The sequence below is a fragment of the Zeus faber genome, assembly GCF_960531495.2.
Source record: "Zeus faber genome assembly, chromosome: 1".
Taxonomy (NCBI): domain Eukaryota; kingdom Metazoa; phylum Chordata; class Actinopteri; order Zeiformes; family Zeidae; genus Zeus; species Zeus faber.
In genome coordinates this window covers 49,707,162-49,728,690 of record NC_137193.1, presented here as the reverse complement: position 1 = coordinate 49,728,690, position 21,529 = coordinate 49,707,162, and the positions used below count along the sequence as shown (strand labels likewise).

Genomic DNA, 21,529 nt, shown 5'->3' with positions numbered 1-21,529 from the left:
ATGAGCAAGAAACGTTGTTACCCACTCATGGTGAGGACTAAGTCTTACTTATAGGGAGATAAAGTGCTACCTTGATGACTGTTGCAAATGAGCTATGCTATCTCAAAATAATCAACCCTCAATTCTTACAATACTGGTCACAATCTAATTGAAAACTGAAGCCTTTGTTGTCCACAGCTAGACGTTTAAATTGCAGCGTCCAATAATTATATACAGAAACATGAAAGAATGTTGATTCAAAACAAAGCATAGCAGTGGCTGGAATGTGTTGTGGATTAAATGGCCTTTGGACATCCTCCCCAAAATAAGCGTGGGTAAAGGAAGATTTTGAAGCTGGAGGGGAAAAATAAAAAATGTCTACCAGTTTAAGCTTGTTGTTTATACTCCTCAAGTTCTCTCTATTAACGATCTCACCAGAATACTCAACCAATTTACATTGGAGACACGGCCAAATTGTCGCAGATCAAATATTGTTGGCTGACTTCTGCTGCAGATTTAGCTGATGTACTTGCGCCATTGCACATGGAGTGAAATCTAAAATCTAAATTTGCGACGAAGAAATAATCATACGGTCAACAATTTAAGTAAAATTTAGTGAGAGTGATTCAACTTCAAATTGTTTGTATGTGAAAACTGGATTCTCTCTTATTTCATATCAGCATTATCATCTCATTCACCCCAGTTGGATTCTATAGCATAAAATTTTCTATATCAAAGCAGATATCATGATATATACAACGATCTGCCTCACTGTGTAGCTCCCTCTCATGCCACCAAAACACCTCTGACCCATTGAGGCATGGACTCCACAAGACATCTGAAGGTGTCCTGTGGTATCTGTTGCGAGGTGGGGTCTCCATCGATCGGGCTTGTTGTTCAAACACATCCCACAGATGCTCGATCAGATTGAGATCTGCGGAATTTGGAGGTCAAGTCAACACCTCTTTGTCATGTTCCTCAAACCATTCCTCAACAGTTATGCAGTATGGGAGGGCGCATTATCCTGCTGAAAGAGGCCACTGCCATCGGGGAATACCGTTGCCGTGAAGGGGTGTACTTGGCCTGCAACAATGTTTAGGTAGGTGGTACGTGTCCAAGTAACGTTCACATGAATGCCAGGACCCAAGGTTTCCCAGCAGAACATTGCACAGAGCATTACACTGCCTCCACCAGCTTTCCTTCTTCCCATAGTGCATCCTGGTGCCATCTCTTCCCCAGGTAAACGACCCATACGCACCCGGCCATCCACATGATGGAAAAGAAAATGTGATTGATCAGACCAGGCCACCTTCTTCCATTGCCTGATGGTCCAGTTCTGACGCTCACATGCTCATTGTAGGTGCTTTAGGCGGTGGACAGGGGTCAGCATGGGCATTCTGACCAGTCTGAGGCATACGCAGCAAGCTACGAGGCACTGTGTGTTCTGACAACTTTCAATCATAGCCAGCATTAACTTTTTCAGCAATTTGTACTACAGTAGCTCTTCTGTGGGATCGGACCAGATGGGCTAGCCTTCGCTCTCCATGCACATCAATGAGCCTTGGGGACCCATGACCCTGTTGCTGGTTGATCGGTTCTTTGGACCACATTCGGTAAGTACTAAACACTGCATACCAGGAACACCCCACAAGACCTGCCGTTTTGGAGGTGCTCTGACCCAGTTGTCGCCATCACAATTTGGTCCTTGTAAAAGTCGCTCAGATCCTACGCTTGCCCAGTTTTCCTGCTTCCAAAACATCAACTTCAAGAACTGACTGTTCCCTTGTTGCCTAATACATCCCACCCCTTGACAGGTGCCATAGAAACGAGATGATCCATGTTATTCACTTCACCTGTCAGTGGTTTTAATGTTGTAGCTGATTTGTGTATATTGATTATGTGAAATGGCATGTAATTATCAAAATATCTTATATGTAATTTCATCAACCCTCCAGCCCTGGCAGTGTTACATCAATGGTCGACATTTGAACTACACATGGAATGGGACGCACAACCCTGTTAGTTGTTCTATTGTGTTCTGTCGTTTGAGGCGCTTTAGTCTTGGTCCATCGAGTCTTTCTGTCTACACTTACGAAGGTATGAGTTAGCTCACATAGAGGGAGCGATTGAAGATTTATACTCTTCCTGGGGAAATCACCCAGCATGTTGCCAAGCACCTGTCAACTACATGCTGGCTAGGGGAATATAAGGTGTGCGAGAGTGTGCGTGGCTGAGTGCTCGTCAGAGTCCACATTTCTGTGTTTCTCTGTCTGTGTGTGTTACTGAGTGTGTATTACTGAGATAAAGATTATCATACTTTTAGGACCATAAGGATGAGAAGTCTTTTCTTTGTGTGTGTGCAGTGCTTCATAATGTGTTGAAATAAGCACAGACAGCTATGGCTCTGAGAGGTAGGAGAGGGGAAGAGGTGGCTAGAGCACAAGGGAAAGACATGATGTTTCAGTATATGATGAAACAGAACCTGAGCTTCAGAACAAGAAGCAAACCAAAAGACGAAAGGCGCGATGTACGTACATGAAAGTCTGCCTTTCGATGCAATTTGCGTAGACAATCTAAATTAAACATCTAACTTATGAAGCAACAAATTATGTAATAAGCGAATGGAACTACGTGCTAAGCACATTAAATGTGCTAAGTACGTAATTCAGCTAAACAATTTTTTTTTGTGAGTGAGGCAGTGCTATGGAAGAGCAGCTGCACACCAGCTCAGGGATGATAAGATAAACAAGGATCAACAACACAAGCTCCTGTTTATTTATGACTGGTGGCAATGTATGAAAACACGAGAAATTAAATACCATCAGAGGTGGTGACTGACACTGTAGGAGAGAAGCTGACCCAAATTGATCAAATAGCCCAGATGCTCAGACCATTATGAATGCAACTGAAGTCCTATTTCACATCCATATTGGCAAAAAAAAAATAAGGAGTCCCACAGGTCTGAAATATACTTGTGGCGGTTGCCAACCAATACGGATTAAAGTTTTCCAAGTTCCAGTGAACGCAGCATCACTTGTTGCTTTGGAGCACTTCCAACCGGAGAGCCGAGTCTGCATCTTCTAAAGTAGTACCAGAGAAGGATCCACTAGTTAATCGATCGCGGATCGTGTCATTCTCTGATGGATTATAAATAAAAAAATAAAAATGCTAAAATGGGCTGTTGCACCCCTACCAAAAAAACAAAAAACAAAAAACGTCTCTTTGGATCTGGACGATTCACACAAGTCACCCAAATTGAGGTGAAAGAAAGCGACATTCGCCGAAAAGCGAGTATTGTATCCCTGAACTTCATAATTAAATCAATTTTTAAGACCTGTCAAAATAGTTTTGAAGACATTTTAAGGTCTAAAATTCAGATTTTAGATCATGAATTGCCTGGATGTTTCTAGCCTCAGAATGCACCTGAAATGAGGTGCAAAAGGCTTTTAGTAAATCTGGCCCCTGGTGTTTTCAGTTTGTATGTGGATGTGGATCCTAGGATAAACAATAACAAATGTATCATCCGGCAGAAAGCGAGGAAGAGCGGTTCAACACAAACCAGAAAAGCAAGAGCAACGGAATGAAGATAAAGAGTTTGTGTGTGAAAAATAATAAGAAAGACACGATGGAAGGAGTAAGCAAATATAGAAGAAAACTAGTTTGTTAAGAAAGAGAGTCATTTCCTGAGGGGAGTCTGTCAGGCAGCGTTTGCCAGGATGAGGGCCTGGCGACAGATGAAAGGGTGCAAAGGGGCGGCTACATTAGGACAAACTGGGAACACAGTGTTTGTCTTCTCCGCGCTACCAGAGGGAAATGGATCATTTGACTCAGAATCAGGGACTCAGGTTTCCCCCGCCATGGGTAAAGTAGACTCAAAAGCACCAACAATACTAAACCCAGGTTTACAGAACTGCAGGGTAAGCTCGCATTTATTATATTCAAATGTGGACCGGGAAAAACGTAGCGAGGGACAACGAGAGAGCAGACGAGAAGAAGTTGAAACGAAAAATGGACCGCTAGTCGTTAAAAGTGGAATTCGATCCAAAAGGCATTGTAGCAAATGTACAGAACTGTGGATTTTAGATGCTAATTTATCGATTATGATGATTGTATTGAATTAATAAAGTAATTATTGATGGATTGAAATACAAGCAAAATAGCACAGTCATAAGAGCTGAGATGTGTGATTTAGGGGTCTTATATTAGAAGAGGTGCAGGCACACACACACACACACACACACACACACACACACACACACACACACACACACACACACACACACACACACACACACACACACACACACACACACACACACACACACACACACACACACACACACACACACGATCGTACGTCATTCCCTACAGCGGAGCAGCGACTCTCCAAGTGCTCCCACTAATCACTCTGGAGGAAGCTGCTCAAAGGGGGTGGGGGGGGGACAAAGAAGGAGAGGGTGGGGAGAAGAGCAGAAAGCAGAAAAAGAAGAAGAGGAGGAGGAGGAGAACGAGAAGAAGAAGATGAAAGGCAGTGGAGGGGTGGAGGGAGTGCAGGGCTGAGAGGGCATTCCAGTGAACAGGCCCAGACAACCAGAGCACTATTGTATTCTGCTTCCACACATCTGTAGTGCACGCACGCACACACTGTTGCTCACATGTCCTCTCTACCGTGACTAAGGATTTAATCTCGCCGGAAGAGAGGAGGAGGAGGAGGAGGAGGAGGCGGCGGCGGCAGTGGCGTGCTGAAGAAAAGAGCTGAGGTAATAATGTGACACTAAGCACCTACAGCGTGCGTGCGTGCGTGCGTGCGTGTGTGTGTGTGTGTGTTACCACATGTGTACTGTACAGGCACGCGCTCTCCATCAATCTGACAAGCCAAGAAACGGGGGGAGGGGAGCTGCCAAGAAGGAACTGGGGGGATGTGTCTAATAGTCATGCAGTAGTATTGTCTTTGTTGAAACATTAAAATTTACACTTGAAAAAGATTTTGCACCCTAATTTATCAACATGAGCATTTAAAAAACTATAACTTACACCTTGTAGAGCTTGTTTTGTTGTCTTCTAAATTGATGTTGCCTACTTTGCACATCGCAACTCTTGGCCCACGAGCTGCACAGACACGCACTCTCCATCAATCTGACAAGCTGGAAAAACAGTCGACAAAAACTAGAGGGCAGGAACCGCCACCTCTTTCAGATCAGGCCGATTCATGTGACATGTGTAGAGTGCCGCCGTTTGATGCCTAAAAGGGCCTTCACAGTCAGGGTTTACACAGTCATTTGCCAATGTCGAGCCGCCGAGCCGACGCACCCTCTCACACCGTGAGAGGAGTCTCACGCACATACGCACGCATACGCTTCATTACAGTTAGAAAAAAAATATATATATTTTCTAGTTTATTGATATTGAGGTACATGTCAGTTGTGATCATGGGGGTGGCGTCCTAAGCTCCAAGCACACTGCACCGAGTACTTTGGTTCCACATTCACACTGGGCTCCGGACCAAGCATTGCAGCAGCCTGCCGTAGAGCTTCTCTGGCACACGCCAACACCCCCCTAGACACACACACGCCAACACACACACACACACACACACACACACACACACACACACACACACACACACACACACACACACACACACACACACACACACACACACACACACACACACACACACACACACACACACACACAAACTCTAAAGTACTTCGGCCCTGACGTTCTCACTTTCTCGGTTCTCATTTTCTGGTTTAACTGACAAACATCTCCAGACAGGGAAAGGGACGATAGACAGAGTCAGAGAGACCGACAGGATGAATTAGCTGTACCAGTCTACAACCCAAGTCTACGTGGACATGTACAAGTACTTAGGATGCAACAATTAATCAACTGTCGACGAATTGCTAATAAGAATTTAATTGATTAACATTTTTTCTTAACAATAAGAACTAAGATATCTGCAGTCTTCTTGTTGTTATTGTTTCAACAGGAGTGTTTGTGGAGCGCAGGGAGTAAGGAGAAAAAAAACACAGAATAACATGAGCGAGGTGTGCGTGTGATGGAATTGGCGAGGCAGTACGAGCGTAGTACATCTACGATATGTACCATACTGAAGCAGAAGGAGACAATAAAGGGTATTACGCCAGCCAAAGGCGTTAAAATAATGTCTAAGCTGCGGACCGCTGTCCATGAAAAGATGGAGAAATTGCTGTTGGTGTGGTTGACGGAGAAGCAGCTTGAGGAGATAGCGTGACTGAGGGTATCATCTGGGAGAAGGAAAAAATGATCTACACATTTTCTTTTATTATTATGTTATTATATTATGTTTTTTTACAATATTTGTTATTTCTAAATACATTTTTCTTATTTAAAAACACGTTTTTGGGGGCTGCAACGGATTAATGGCATTTCAATTAATTTCAATGGGGAAAATTGATTTGCTATACGAGCAGATTGAATTACGAGCTCTGTCACGGAACGAATTAAACTCGTAAGTCAAAGTACTAGTGTAGTAGTAGCAGCAGTAGATAGAGGCTTCCAGAAGAAGGACAAACAAGAAACATGGCTACACGTAGAAAACCATGTTTAATGTTTTTCAACAACTAATGTTCAGATGAACACGGTAGACAGGAACAAGATAACGACACTTTCTGAACGGCAAAAAAAAAAACTGAGCTAGGGAGAGGAACGACGGCAAAACAAAACAAGCAATATGTTGCTGTCGTGATGACTCCAATAAAATATATTAAACAAAATAATTTTGTGTGTTATTATATATCACAATTTGAGTAATGTTTAATACTATTATTAGTGTCTTGTTGTCCATATCTGCACCACACTTGATCTGCTACGTAACATCCGGCTTATTCCATCGTGGAGGACGGCAAAAAGTTCAAAAATTGAACTTGCGCAAAGATGGACTGTAAATATTCCTTTATGAGCGAACCAGCTCAGCGAGTCTTGCATCAAACTTCTCTATTTAGAAACGAAGCACGGAGAAACGCTCCTCGTGCCAAGTCACGAACATAGAAACATTTTGACATTCGGAAAACAAACGATACAATTATCAAGAGTATCGAGTGCACGACACGTTGATGAGTACATGCAGTCTCCTACAGCACGAACAGATTGGCTCACAAACACACATACACAACTCCATCAAGGTTGGTCTTCATGCCAGTGTATACACGTCGACGCTGACAGGTTAAAAACTTACTGTGGTCATCTCAACAACAGCCTCAAAAGGTCTCAAATTCAATTTATAGTTCAATAATCCAAATATGTCAGGCATGTGCTTTTTGCCCAACACATTCATTTCACATGCTAATCATGCTTCAGATGATAAACTTGCAGTTAAATGTTAGAAAAAAAAAAAAAGAAGAAAAAAAAAAGAGCAAAGAAAGTTTGCGAAAAGAAACCATTTGAGATAGGATGTGATTGTGGACTTTGTTGCTGCAAAATGCCATACTTTGCTTTAAGGAATGCTTTCGTTATGCGCTTTGGGGCGAATCTAGCAAGTCAGTATGGACTGCTCGTTTAGAGAAACACACACACACACACACACACACACACACACACACACACACACACACACACACACACACACACACACACACACACACACACACACACACACACACACACACACACACACACACACACACACCTCGGTGTCAGACGGCTAATGACCCACATCCTTCTCTCTTCAACTGACTGACATAGCCGGTGCTGCAGTACAGTATGTGAATTTATATGCTTGACTAAACAAGATGAAAAAATGGGGACACAAAAAAAAAAAAAAAAAATTTCTCCTTGGGATGTGGAAATCACTGTGATCAATAATGCGATCGGCACGTTTCCAATCAACACTCTGCTTCCAATCAACGAGCAGACAGTCAGGTGTAAGGTCTGGTAGACATGAGAAGGTTCTTCAATGAGTCCAAACCATCACAACAAAGGCTATGCAGGTGCACTCGAGATCAACTTGGATGGCGAGGAATATTTTATGACATCTGTTGTCAGAATGTCGTAGCAATTTGGTGGCATGTCACATCGGGGATCAACAGGAGGATGCACTTGCTGCCTCCACTAGTCAGACTGGAGAAGAATGACATGTGAATGCCTGAACGCAGATGGGCCCATAGCAGAGTTCTTTATGTGCGGTATCCGACACCATCCTTTATATCTCCTACTGCCGCACCACAGCAGGTGTGCGTCTGCACCGACAGATCGCTTTACAGATTCCAAACACGTTCCCACATCCCTCATCCACCGCGGATACGAGTCTTCCATGGTGGGAAGTGGGAATGTCACGCTTGTTTGGGATAGACTTTCCTTATGGGGATTGCAAGGCTGGACAGGCCTGGGCATTCCTGACAGTGCGGAAAGCAAGGAGAAGAGTTAAGCGGATAAGAGAATGACAGTGTGTGTGGGTGTGTGTTCTCATCTCCCATTAGCTGCTGTAACAAAGAACCCGACTCCCTCCAACACCATCTGACCACTGCATCATATAGCATATACTTATCATACTTTGCCCTCTGTCTGACCCTAATCCATACCTCCATATCGATAATTTGACACAGAAAGAGAAATATTTCAGAAACAATTATTACTAATGTGGATATTGCGACCAAGCAGTCTATAAAGTTCAGAAAATTAAATTTCTTCACTGTAATGCAGCCTTAAAGACAACATTTACCTATATTACAATAAACAGAAATCCAGACGATATCTAGTCTCGTATCACAATATCTCTATTATAAGGACTATCACTCAGCCCTATTTGCCACTGTGCATGTGCCGTGTGGCAGATTCTGAATGCCGTCTGCAGACTGACTGTAGAATTTTGTACCGAATGGGTGAAAAGCAATTGCATAAATATCACCGAAGCTACATCTTTGAATTTGTTTCTGTTCAAACTTGCAGTAGAAGAAGACGGCCATGTGTGGAGGCCACCTTTGTGTATGTGTGTGTTTTTACGGGGCGACACCCAAGACTCGGCCCATCTAACTAAACACAGAGATCCAGCAGCTTATCCCTGTTCGGTCCTTTTTTACCTGCAACCCATTAGCACATGAGGCCTTAAGCCCATACCAAGAACAAACAAACATCAAAGCGTAAAAGAGGTGGGGTTGGGAAGGAGAGATAGAGACAGACAGTAAGAAGGTGTTTGGGGTGGAGCTAGTGGGCGGCACTGTTCTTTTCTGTAAGCAGGTGTTCACAAGTGTGACCTCTGCATGGCTGAACAATATTTTGTTGCCGTTCACCACTTGTGTGTCTGCAGGCCGAGAGAATCTGAGAAACGAGATCTGTCGGGCAAACGTCGGAATCAACATCACTAAATTCAGTCCTGCCACAACTTCACAACGGTTTTAAAAGGTGTCCAGCTCCAACACATCCTGAGTGACAGTGTGTGCATGTGCAAGAGTATTAGCTTGTCATGTATGATAGTGTGTGTGTGTGCGTGTGTGTGTGTGTCTAGCATGCTCCCTTCAGCTTCTCCACATCCATTTTTTAGTGTGTGCACATGTGTATGGAAATCAGCATTTGTTATGCTTGCACATTAATGGCGTTTAAGCCAGCGTGTGTATTCACAGGAGACTGACAGCACGCCTCCCTTGTGTTGCCTCTCTAATGCACCACTGTCACCACTTAGCTTTAATGGGACAACTGCTTAGCACGCCTCACACTCGCAGCACCAGTCTTGATATTAGGACCCTCCAGGAATGGACAGCTAATAATTAGCACCTACGACAGCCCACCCCTCAGGGACAGGCCCGCAACTTGGAGAAAGCCCATGAAGGCATGTGCGCAGACAAGGTGTCCCCCTACAAACATACAGTTAGGGCTGGGGGACACATTTGCCATACTGTTGGTGTTGACCCCTTGAATATTGGAAAGACGCAGCGGCATTCAATGGGAAATTTTGATACTCGTTTAGTGAACGAAACAGGTGATCAGTAATTTCTACTCAACGTAAATTAAATAAATAACTTAGACTGTTAGTTTCATATTTGCATGGACCCTTTACATACAAACCTAACAAAGAATATAAATTCCATTTATAATTTTCTAATGATAGTCATTGACTAAAAATAATTTCCTAAATATAGCACAAGCAGACAAACTTTTATCGCAGCCAGACAATTAAAATCCAGCGAGGAAAATGTTAATCAAAATTGTATGAAATTCCGTAATCAAGTAAATTTTCTAATTTCCTGGATGTTCGAGAAATCCTATGACTCATGGAACCTTATCTCAGCTCGTCTCCACGGTGATTTACTTTAGGATTCGGTTTGGAAGTGTAAGAGGTGGACGTAGGGCTTTTACTCAGGCTGTAAAAACCTTCATCACACACACACACACACACACACACACACACACACACACACACACACACACACACACACACACACACACACACACACACACACACACACACACACACACACACACACACACACACACACACACACACACACACACGTTTTGTGTGTGTGTTTTTTTGGGGGGTGAAATGGCCGCTGCCAGTGAACTCCATGGTAAAAGAAAGTCAAGTGACAGAAATTATGACAGAAAAATTAACCATCATGACAGTTCATCTCTGCTAAAACCTTCGCTTGTAAGACTTCACAGCAGCAGAAAGACAGCCTGGCAGGAAGAAGGGGTGAGAAAAGAGATCAATATACTGTAAAGACAAACAAAGGAACATACTCAGAAAAAGAGGAGGGTGCAACAAGCATGCGAGAGAGAAAGCACGAGATGGGGAGGGTCGATAGAGCGATGAAGAGATAGAAATAGAACCTGAGCGAGTCGGGGCTTGTGGTGCAGGCGTGTGGGTGCTGTGCAAATTGCGTCGTGTTTAATCAGCAGAGTTGTGTTAACAGTGAACAGGCGGACAGCTTGACTTGACAGGCAGGTGGCAGGCGCACAGCCAGTGTGTGCGTGCACACGCACACACACACACACACACACACACACACACACACACACACACACACACACACACACACACACACACACACACACACACACACCAAGCTAAGTGGAAATTAAGGCTGCTAACTATACATAATGCCAAAGGTATAACTGTGTGTATGAGCAAGAGAAAGGGACGGCTCTTATACAAAAAAAAAAAGAAAGAAATAACTGTTAAAATGTTCATCTTCCAATGGAAATCATTTGGGTTGGGTATCTCACAATTCAATAAGATTTTAATACAAAGGGTAATGATTCAATGTATCGGATTAAATCTTTTTTCACACAGCCGGTGAAATATGGAATATGAAAAAAAACAAAAAACTAAAAAAAACAGAATCAAACTGAACGCAGAGCTGTTTACAGCCAATAACCTGATGGCAGAAACAAGCTGACAGTAAAAAACATGGGAATGGCTCTGTTAAAACGACAAAAAGCGGTGTTGGCTTCGCTGTAGATATTCAGCCAACTTGAAATTATCGCCCTAGCAGATCAGCCTGTGTGTAAGCTGGGCTGGAGAGGATATATCCAAGAATAAACTTTACTTAAGCTCCACTGCCACCTACTGGAACAGAAATGTGAGCGAATGTAACCAAGGTTAAATTGAGTGATTGTGTGAGTGTGTAAAAGTCAGTGAACAACAAGTAGGAACCCCGCTGTGTGTGTATATCAGTCGTGGTGAGTGTGTGTGCATGCATCCTGGACTCACTGAGGTCCTCAGCCAGCTGGACTCTGCGTCCTGTGATGAGTTGCATCTTCTTCTCTGTGTCTTCGCCAAAGTCCTCCAGAACTTCTTTCACGTTCTTCTCTAGACGGCGTACTGAGGGGGACACACACACACACACACACACACACACACACACACACACACACACACACACACACACACACACACACACACACACACACACACACACACACACACACACACATACACACACACACTTTGAGAATGTAGTAAAATTTTCCCCAGATTGGGGTTCCATAGACATAATCTTGTCAAATGGGGTCCGTTGCTGACTGCCTATCAAAATGACAATCCTTTATGTGGAAAAGGTTGAGAATGACTGAACTGGTCAACAGGAATAAGGTTAGACCAGATCCTGCTCCTCATGCCATGGGCACAACACGACTTTCAAAGTCGCCAGATCAATGTACTGTTAACACTACACAACTTTCTGTCTTGTGATGGGGAACCTTGCAGCCTTATGGTTTGCACACTCCTTGATTGATCGCAACAGGGGGTCACATAATACAAGATCTTTCACCAGGGGGAATCCAAGACGAGTCTGTCCCGTCTCCAAACTACGTTCTGTCACGAAAACGCGATAAGTGATATGGGAAAGGATGCGATGCCATGCACGGGACAGGATTATTTATTTGATTCTGGATCACTGTAAAAAAAACAATAAAAGCAGAATTTATATGAGAAATATATTAAAAATCCAAAGAAGAAAAGTCAAATAGGTATATTGTGTGCTTCTGGCTGCTGCACTTCTGCCTCTCCTTCTCGACTCCTCCCCACCCCCTCACACCATGTCTGCTCTCATTGGCTGTAGCTCGTTGCGTCACTCCCGAGTCAAGCCCAACACGACCAGATATTAAACCTGCTTGATAGCAGTCGGACCGCGTTGTGAGCAGTTCACACCACACGCTCGTTGCTCACGGGAGCGTGCTATCATTTGCTTCCGACCAGGGGCTTTGCCCGCCGATCTCCAAAAACCTGCCGGTGAGTGGAAAATCAGGCTCATATCTTGTAGTCTCAACTTGACATTACCCTCCCTGTTGGTGAGCTGCTGCCTCAGAGTATTGGCGGTGATTCCCAGCATCCTCTGGATCCTCCAGAACAGCACCACGTCATTGCACTCCAGCTGTGTACACATTGTGTGTGTTTATATTTGGGGAGGATATGTAGGTACATGTAGCTGATCTTTTACGTGATGCATTCCCATTGTGTAAACGCGTTGAACAGGCATTAGACACAACGTGGCGCCTGCGCCGCCTCACCTCAGCGTCCACAAAGTGCCTCTGGTAGTAGTAGAATCCCTTCTTGCAGAGGTTACAGTGAACCAGAGCCTTCTGGAGGAAGTGACGACGGTATAACTGATGCCACGTGTCCTTGATCTGAACAGACAGAGACGAGAAAGTTCATTTGGTGGATCTATTATATTAAAAAAAATATTTTTTTTTATGCATTCATTTCATTTCTTGTGCTTAAGGAGACATTTTTCATTGGTGTTCTACATAAAATCGATACCAAGTGATTCATAGATAATTTGTGTTTGATGAACGCTAATAAAGCTGTTGTGATCTCACCAGGACTGGGTCGATGTCTACCCCTCGAGACTCCAGGTTCTTTCGTACGGTGGTGACCTCGTCGTTGGCCAGATAAGCCGTGTGTTCGTCATGGAGCTTCAGAAGACGCTCCAGCTCGTTTTTGGTTTCATTGCGGATGTGCTGGAAGGTCGATGGAAATGAGAGCATTATGGGATATGGGATTAAAGAATAATGCAACAATATTTCACACAGGAATAATAAATAAATAAATAAATAAATAAATAAATAAATAAAAATATTGCATTGCACTTGCCTCTGTGGCTCTTTTTCCTACAATTCTACAATGATGTTAAGCTGTCTTAGCATCACAAAAGTATTTGGGAAATGTTCTGTTGCAGCACAGTCGGCAGTTTAACTCAAACTGTTGAGTGGGCGCGACTTCTGACCTGGTCTGCGGTTCGGTTTTTCCAGTACAGCCACCTCTGCTTCCAATCTGGACCCACCATGTCGTCAATTACAGACTCGGCTAGCAGGAGCAAAACAGACAAGAGAACCGCAAATCTGTTTGTTCAACAAGCCCTTCCAGAATCATTCCCAATTGACGTCTTGAATAAAACCTTCAGTCAGTGTTGAGGTCGCACGTACTGTCTTTGAGACGCGACTGCAGGGTTTCCTCCATGAACTGGATGGCTGCGTCCCACTGCGGCTTGTCTGTAATAGAGCGGTCTGCAAGGGCATTGTGCTGGATCACCCTCTTGACACACACACACACACACACACACACACACACACACACACACACACACACACACACACACACACACACACACACACACACACACACACACACACACACACACACACACACACACACACACACACACAGAGCATAATTTCTCACAAAGTATTACTTATCCAGCCACATTCAAGGTCCTATGCAAGATAAATGTTTTACACTGATGCAGATTATTTCACAAATTTGCAACCTGCAATAAACCCACTTTTAAAGAATAACTAACTAACTAACTAACAAGTACTATCATACTATGCAAAAAAAAATGCGGGTCATAAAAATAATGTGTTACTCTGTACCACAGACAGAGCGGCACGGTGCGCGCTGAACGTACCAGGCTGTCCATCGCTCTCTCGTTCCACTTGTGCCTCTTGACGCTTTCGTCCTTCACGGCTTCCTTCAGCTTGTCAAAAATGTCGTCCTGGTCTTTACCTTTGTACTCGGCCATGAAACGGGCAAACTCCTCTTGAAGTGTTTCCCAGGCAACCTAATTTGTGTGGGGGTCGAAAGGATACATTCAGGAAGGCATGTAATCAAAATAATCTGAGGAACAAGCACGAGTGGTAAAATGACATAAATATTTGACGGTGAAGCCAGTCGGTCTGTGTCTGAATGAACCAGCTTCACCTCCAGCGCTTTGTGTGGCAGCTGCTTGTCAGTCCACTGTTTGAGCTTGATGTCCACCGTGGTGTTGAAGGTGCCGGAGTTCATGGTCTGCGCGGCTGGTAGGTAGATGTTTTCAATCACATGGGTGGACACGCGCTCCCAGAGCTTCTTCTGAAGGATGGCCTCCCTAGTGGGGGTCAAAGGTCAGACCACATCAAATTCAGAAAAAAAACAGTAAGGGAAGAGAACACAACGACACATTTCCTCCAAGGGGCATTGTGAATATTCAGTCCAGCGGTACTTAAGTCAGGAGTATCCATGTTTACCCAACAGTGCTTTCTGGTCTGTCAGGTGCGTGGGATGGTTGATGATATTTGTATTCCAAAAATTTTGAAATTAAAAATAAAACACAAAACAAAACCCCGTGTTCACCCTTCTGAAAGGACGCTTTCAGACACGCTGCTTGGTTCAATTAAGTGATCCTTAGGGGCAGAAAACAATGAGCAGCGAGGGATCCCTCCAGACTATTGAACTGCTTTCATCTGTGTACAGCCACTCCTACCGCGGCTGCACTTGACTACAGATTCCAATAGGTTTCCAGCCATTAACAGCCTCCACCTCTCCTGCTCTATTTGACCACGACAATGTGACAATAGGAAAAAAACCTTTCCCAAAAACCCAGGGGGAGTGCGCGCTGAGTGTTAAGCCCCTCTCATTTATCATAAACGATGCTCATATTTCATATGGCGTCTCCTTTTGTTTGGGCTGATGCTCTTGGCTGTCGATAGGCTCCGTCTCCAATAAGAGCTAGCGGGTTGCCTAACAGGGCCACCCCTGTCCCGTTCCGCAGGCCATTCATCAGCACATTGATCTAGAGGCACGGACACTGTGCATACATCTCATTTAGCAAGGCCTTCCCCTCGGGGAAGCCTCATAACTACACGCTTATGCACAGAGAGACTTGCAGCGTGCTTGCAATACAACCTCCACACGGTGGATGGATTGCAGGAGCGTCTCAAGTGCATGCTCTAATTGGCTTCAGGCACAAGGCTCTAAGTTTGTTAGTGAAGGTGATGCTGCTTTGAGACGAGAATATCTCTAAAAAGATCAAAATGTCAATTTAGGGACAATATCGATGGCCGTTGACACTGTTAATGGCCATCGAGTAATGGCCATCAAGTAATGATGTAATATTCTTTGTGTAATAAGTTATTCTTGAATAATAACAGCCAATATTTATTTTAACTTACCAGTGCTTTGCAGTCACTTGACTTAAACCAATGACTTCGTCCAAGATTTCATTCTTGGCCTTTTCAAAAAGCTCATTCTGCAAAGAGGCAAAATAAAAGGTTTTCATATCCGCCCACACGTGCAGCATCTTAAGCCTTTTAAAGCTTGTTACAGTGATTTCTGGTTGTAATTCTCACCCTGTCCAGCTCTCTCAGTCGTGGGTAGTTGTTTTTCCATTCAGTCTCCAAGTTGAAGCGAGATGCTGAAGAGATAAAAATGCACAGTTAAGATGACCACCCAGTTCATAAAATAACTTGAAATCTGAAGAAATAAAGCCAATGTTTTAGTGTGAAGTTTTTAAGTGGTCAGTGAAAGGTGACTAACAACTAACTGCTGTACCTCATTTGATTACAGACATGAGGCAAACCCTTTAAGGTTTATTTCTAACAAATAACAGAATTATCCTTTCAGGATATAAAGTTCAGTCACCAAAAGGAAAACTTGGCCACATAGCTATGCACACAGTCACATTCTTTATAGTCCTTGTTTTATGCTCTTCTGCACTTTACTAGAATGTGTTTGCATGTAACTCACTCTATGACGATACAGTTAGGACACACCAATCTAGAAATATATGTGAATTGACCTGTTGTGCTCCAAGGGTCTTCATCTCTGATAGAGCACATTATCACATCTAGATGAACTCATCATCTTTACGCTCCTATTGCTTTTCACCTCTGATGCTATGGCACATTAAACACCAATATGACACGGTCATCGTGCACTGACCGCACAGGGACAGGGCGTGCTTTGTTTCACCCTGGTTTGATATAGAGGCAGCTTTCAGACATCTAATGGTGCCTACCCTTTAATAAAAATGGGTGAGGACTTTGCACAGACACTCTAAAGTCGCCTCTTAGAAGCAGTAGGGATGGCGCCGATCACACTCTTAATCAACAGCTCGCTTTTTTCTTGACACACACACGCACACGCACACATGCACACGCACGCACACGGCCTTCCCCAGAGCTCCCTCTTCACAGAGGGGATTAGGCTAATTGCTAGGTTATGGGGCTGCAATGACGCCACGCAGCGAGGCCGGGGACCACTGCTCTGTTTTTTTGATGGCCCATGGATCGATGCTCCACACAATGAGACAGTGGGAGCAGCGGTCACAGGACCATAAATCTCTTTTGCTGTTAGTGAGGGGCTGTTGGCTGTCTGGGCTAATTGTTGAAGGGACGGCAGGGCTGAGGGAGCAGAGACGTGTGGCAGGCTGGGCTGACCCTTTAGGCCAAGAAGCAGGAGCAGGCAGAGCAGTGATCCTGTTGAGCTCGGTGGCTGGAGCATGGCTGGAGTCTAAAGCCACAGACGAGCATTTTTAGGACATGCATTTAAAGGGTATGATTGTGCAAAAGCACTTGCTGTTTATGGGGTTCTATTCCATATAACAAATCGTTCGTATCGTCTGGGATTTCAGTTATTGCACTAATGATTGCTTTTCAAATATTTCTTGTGTGTAAATACCAAATGTCAAAAGGTCAACTGAACAATATTTCACACACACACAGCAAAAAGAGGCAAAGGTGCGCGCACACACACACACACACACACACACACACACACACACACACACACACACACACACACACACACACACACACACACACACACACACACACACACACACACAGTGTTTCTAATACGCAGGTTTCCAGATATTCTTTGATGCAAAACCTTTCAGATTACGTTTTTTTAAAGACATCAGGAGTAACCGCAAGAGCACATTTATATTTATTTTAGGCATTATTATAAACTTCATTGTTCATAAATCCTGGGGTGTAGAGTTGTACCTTTGAAGGCATCAGCCTGCTGCTCCACAGACTCCCGAACCATTTTCCAGAAACAGTCAGACACAGCCAGGCTCAGGTTCTTTGTTGTCACTTGATGAGCTTTTAGCATACCATCCCTGGTGAGTAAAACAAATTATAAAGTAAGGTGCAGGTGACTGGTAGGGCAAGACCACCATAAAAGTTGATCTGGTTGATCTAGAATAGGAAAGTGTGGCAGTTAAGTATGAAGTTACCAACTTCATACTAAACTGCCACACCTTTCTTTATAACATCAGAAATATTTACCCTGGTGCAGAAGACAAATTTGACAAAAATAAATATTGGAACAAATAAAATCAGACAAAATGTTTATGTTGAAATTAAGGCCTCGTACATTCAAATGTAAGAATAATGACTTGCAATGCATAAGACACCCCGAAACGGGTTCTTTGCATGACACCTCATTCGAAAGGAGCCATCAGCCTTTTGAAACAGTGCCCTGTAGTCTACCGTAGTAGTCTGGAGCTCTGGAAGAAGTCTTCCTCGTAGTCTTTTATGGACTCGATGCTTTCACCGCTGCTCCCTAGAGAAAGACAGCGAACAGTACAGGGGCTCAGAAACAGGCTCTCATTCACTTAATGATTTAAGTGCATTACATGGTGGTTTGCCTTACCTTTCCCCGTGACCACTGCAAAGTAGCCCAGGGCTTTCATGGGGAAGAGCCTGCCTTCAACGATCTGCTGGATCTGAAATTATAGACATGAGACTGCTTCAGAAGGCAAAACCCTCTGCTCCGTGGTGAGGGTTAAAGACACATAAAAAGGTCAAAACTAAGCGCCGAGCTCCCTCTGGTGGAGCAGCTTTGCACTGGAAAGCTCTCCAGCAAAAGTGCATATCCAGTCAACCTCTAATACTGAAAATATAGGCAATGTTTTTATTTATTTTTTTACTTCTTTCTGAGATTTGCAGGCACTTTACCGCAGCCTTTTTTTTTCCAGCCAGACATTGTATTCTCAAGACTTTATTGTAAAAGTACTCACCTGGGTCAAACCAGTAAAAGAACAACCAAAAATACATGCCAAGCCATTCCATTTTATTACCCAATTTGATGGAGAGAGATCTTCTTATTCTATTTATTGGATTTTTTAAGTTAATACTTTTTGAAGATGAAATTCTATATGTATATTTTTCTCATCAGACTGGAGTCACATTTCAATGCACAAGATATTACACAAAACAATCGTGCATGTGACAAGCAAAGACTGAAAAAGAAGAAGAAGAATCTGTGCTTCTCCATGGAGCTATACTTGCATTTCAATTTTAAATTCATGCTAAACATATAACAAATACAATGCTGACATGGGGTACGTGACTTACTCTGTTGGGGCTGGCCAGGTTCTTTTCAGCCAGGTCCACTTTGGTCAGAACAAAGATGGTCCTCTTCCCCTGCGGGTCCATCTGACTCACCAAGTCTGTGACTATGCTGCGCTCTGCATCCACACTCCCATCTGCACACAGAGAAGACAGCCAAGAGCGGGAAGACGGAGTAAGGAAGTGGTGGTAGTATAGACGGAGAGGTTGAAATACAAAGAGGAGAGAAATGAGAAAATGAGATGTTTTAGATTTTTATTTTAAACAACCAGCTATTTCATAATAATTCCATTCAAAAAGTTTTTTCGGCATCCAGGACAGTGGCTCCCCCAGAAATTTTTCATAGGGGTGGCCAGATGGGGCCACTGAAAATTTTGGGGCGGCACACTAAAACCTTATTCACATGTCGGCGGTGGGTGGGTGGGTGGCTGAGAGTGCCTGGTTTGTTTAATGCAATTAAAAAATTAAAATACAATCTACAAAACAGAGTTATTATTTGTTTGAGCTGAAATCCATACTCGCGAGGGAGCATTTCTGCTTTGCTCCACGTGCCTAAATGGGGTCCTGCGAGCACGACCCTCCCTATGCGCTCGCAACTGCTCAACAGTCACTCACTCGTCAAGTTGACTTTTGAGACTTTGGAGGCAGGGACTGAATAGACAGAAACAAGCGGAGAAAAAAAAATCCTGAACTTTTGATTGGGTGGGGCTCCTGAGCAGGGGGCCATGGGGGGCCAGTGATTGAATCAGGGTGGCCGCAGGGACGCCCTGGACCCTGATACAGGGATTTTCAGCTACACCCAAAACAAACTGGCTGTGGAGGAACATCTTCCTTGTACAGTAAATACGCTTTGCTGTGATGTATTTTGGAGAATAAAGAGCCTACATCAACTTCACTTATCAACAGTCCTGATCTTTGAATTCCTGCTGGGAAAGGCGGACCGCACATTTACAGTAGCAGTACATCCATAACGCAAATAAATCAAAGGTTTCTGTAACAAAATAATATTACACAGTTACACTTCTTCAAATAATACTGATATCCAAGTTATTTTCTTGATTTTTGATCAATGACGCTAAAATGGGGCTTCCACAGCTACGAGCACCCATCTTGCTTCTGGAGGCTCACCCTGGATGCAGAGGATGATGGCGTTGGGGTTCTGCATGTACGCCTTGCTGATGCTGAAGATGGTTTCCTTGGTGTCTGCCGCCATGCCTGCAGTCACCGTCTGAGACATACACACATAGAGGGGTGTGTCATTATACCTGCTAAAAAGGCATGATTTCAGAATTGGGAGTATGTTTTGGGAACAGTTAGGGAGTGTATTGGTGAGTCACTGAATTAATACATTCAGCATAAACCCCTCTGTTACTTTTTTTTTCCACATCAACTCTTAATAATTGCTTTGAGAAATGTTGGTATAAAACAATAAATAAACAAAACATGAATGAGGACAAAGATTCAAAAGTACCACTCAGTGCAGAAAAAAGGTTGTTTATCATAATTCAGACCTATAAGCCTATATATAAAGAATGTATGCAAATAACATGGTCTATATTCAGATAAAATACATTTGTTTCATATATTATTAAGACCTGCTGCGTGTCTGTAAAAGTCTACTCACACTGATGACTCCTGGCAAATCAACAAGCACCATCCTCTGAATACCAGGTCCTTTGACACTCAGAGATATTGTCTAAAAAAAATAAAATAAAAAAAAAGACAAACAAAAGAAAAACAGACAAAAACAAATTGACAGGAATATAAATATCAGCAAGAATCCTGCTACACACTACAGCAGTAAAGGTATTATTCTATTTATAATCGTCTCACCTCTGGACTGACTGTCTGTCCTTCCTTCACACTCTTCCTCATCCTCAGCTCGATCTCATGCCTCAGGGCGGCAAGCTGCAGGGGTGGAGGGGGGTTAAATACGCAGCTATTTTTGTGTTTTATGTTGACACTGTAACATATGCTTACAGTAGATGGAAGAAACAATGTGACTTACATCCTCCTCCTTAGTGAGGTCAAACTCTCGGGTGCTGTCCTTGAACATGGCCACGTGATGCGGGCCCTCGCTGAGAGTCACCTGGTGGGGGAGAAAACTGTTTGAGTCGGCAACTTTGATGCAAATTGAAAAGGTCGTATTTCCATCATTTTTGAGGGGGAAAAACTAAGAAAGGCTTGCCCTCGTCCTCACTCTAAGATAGCCATTTTCTTTTGCCTTCTTCTGATTGATTTGTTGTTTGTATTTTTTTATTTGTGGGCGCTGTTTTTTTTGTGAACTCTGATCCATACCGACAGTTTACTGACCACAACTAACTATGCCAGCTAAAAAAAGGATAAAATATGGGATTTGTTTTGACATATCAAAAATTCTTACGCATTGCCAGTTTAAGTAATGCTGATATCCAAGTGACAGAAACACTGTTTTAGTCAACAAGTTTGATGGAAAAGGGGC

General features: G+C 43.5%; 1 protein-coding gene across 4 annotated transcripts in view; it reads right to left on the bottom strand.

The window, feature by feature from the left end:
* Positions 1 to 21,529, bottom strand: part of opa1 (OPA1 mitochondrial dynamin like GTPase) — a 43,431-nt gene that overhangs the window by 8,925 nt on the left and 12,977 nt on the right. For all 4 annotated transcript variants that reach the window (XM_080004757.1, XM_080004759.1, XM_080004758.1 and 1 more), the window contains 18 exons: positions 21,077 to 21,157; positions 20,902 to 20,976; positions 20,693 to 20,764; positions 20,197 to 20,296; positions 19,075 to 19,205; positions 18,371 to 18,443; positions 18,208 to 18,280; positions 17,719 to 17,834; positions 16,063 to 16,127; positions 15,886 to 15,962; positions 14,657 to 14,822; positions 14,364 to 14,516; positions 13,882 to 13,990; positions 13,683 to 13,762; positions 13,276 to 13,416; positions 12,967 to 13,083; positions 12,737 to 12,830; positions 11,669 to 11,779 (listed from right to left, as the gene is read on the bottom strand). In XM_080004757.1, coding sequence (XP_079860883.1) covers positions 11,669 to 11,779; positions 12,737 to 12,830; positions 12,967 to 13,083; positions 13,276 to 13,416; positions 13,683 to 13,762; positions 13,882 to 13,990; positions 14,364 to 14,516; positions 14,657 to 14,822; positions 15,886 to 15,962; positions 16,063 to 16,127; positions 17,719 to 17,834; positions 18,208 to 18,280; positions 18,371 to 18,443; positions 19,075 to 19,205; positions 20,197 to 20,296; positions 20,693 to 20,764; positions 20,902 to 20,976; positions 21,077 to 21,157 — 1,834 coding nt within the window. The remainder of the gene's footprint in view (positions 1 to 11,668; positions 11,780 to 12,736; positions 12,831 to 12,966; positions 13,084 to 13,275; positions 13,417 to 13,682; positions 13,763 to 13,881; positions 13,991 to 14,363; positions 14,517 to 14,656; positions 14,823 to 15,885; positions 15,963 to 16,062; positions 16,128 to 17,718; positions 17,835 to 18,207; positions 18,281 to 18,370; positions 18,444 to 19,074; positions 19,206 to 20,196; positions 20,297 to 20,692; positions 20,765 to 20,901; positions 20,977 to 21,076; positions 21,158 to 21,529) is intronic.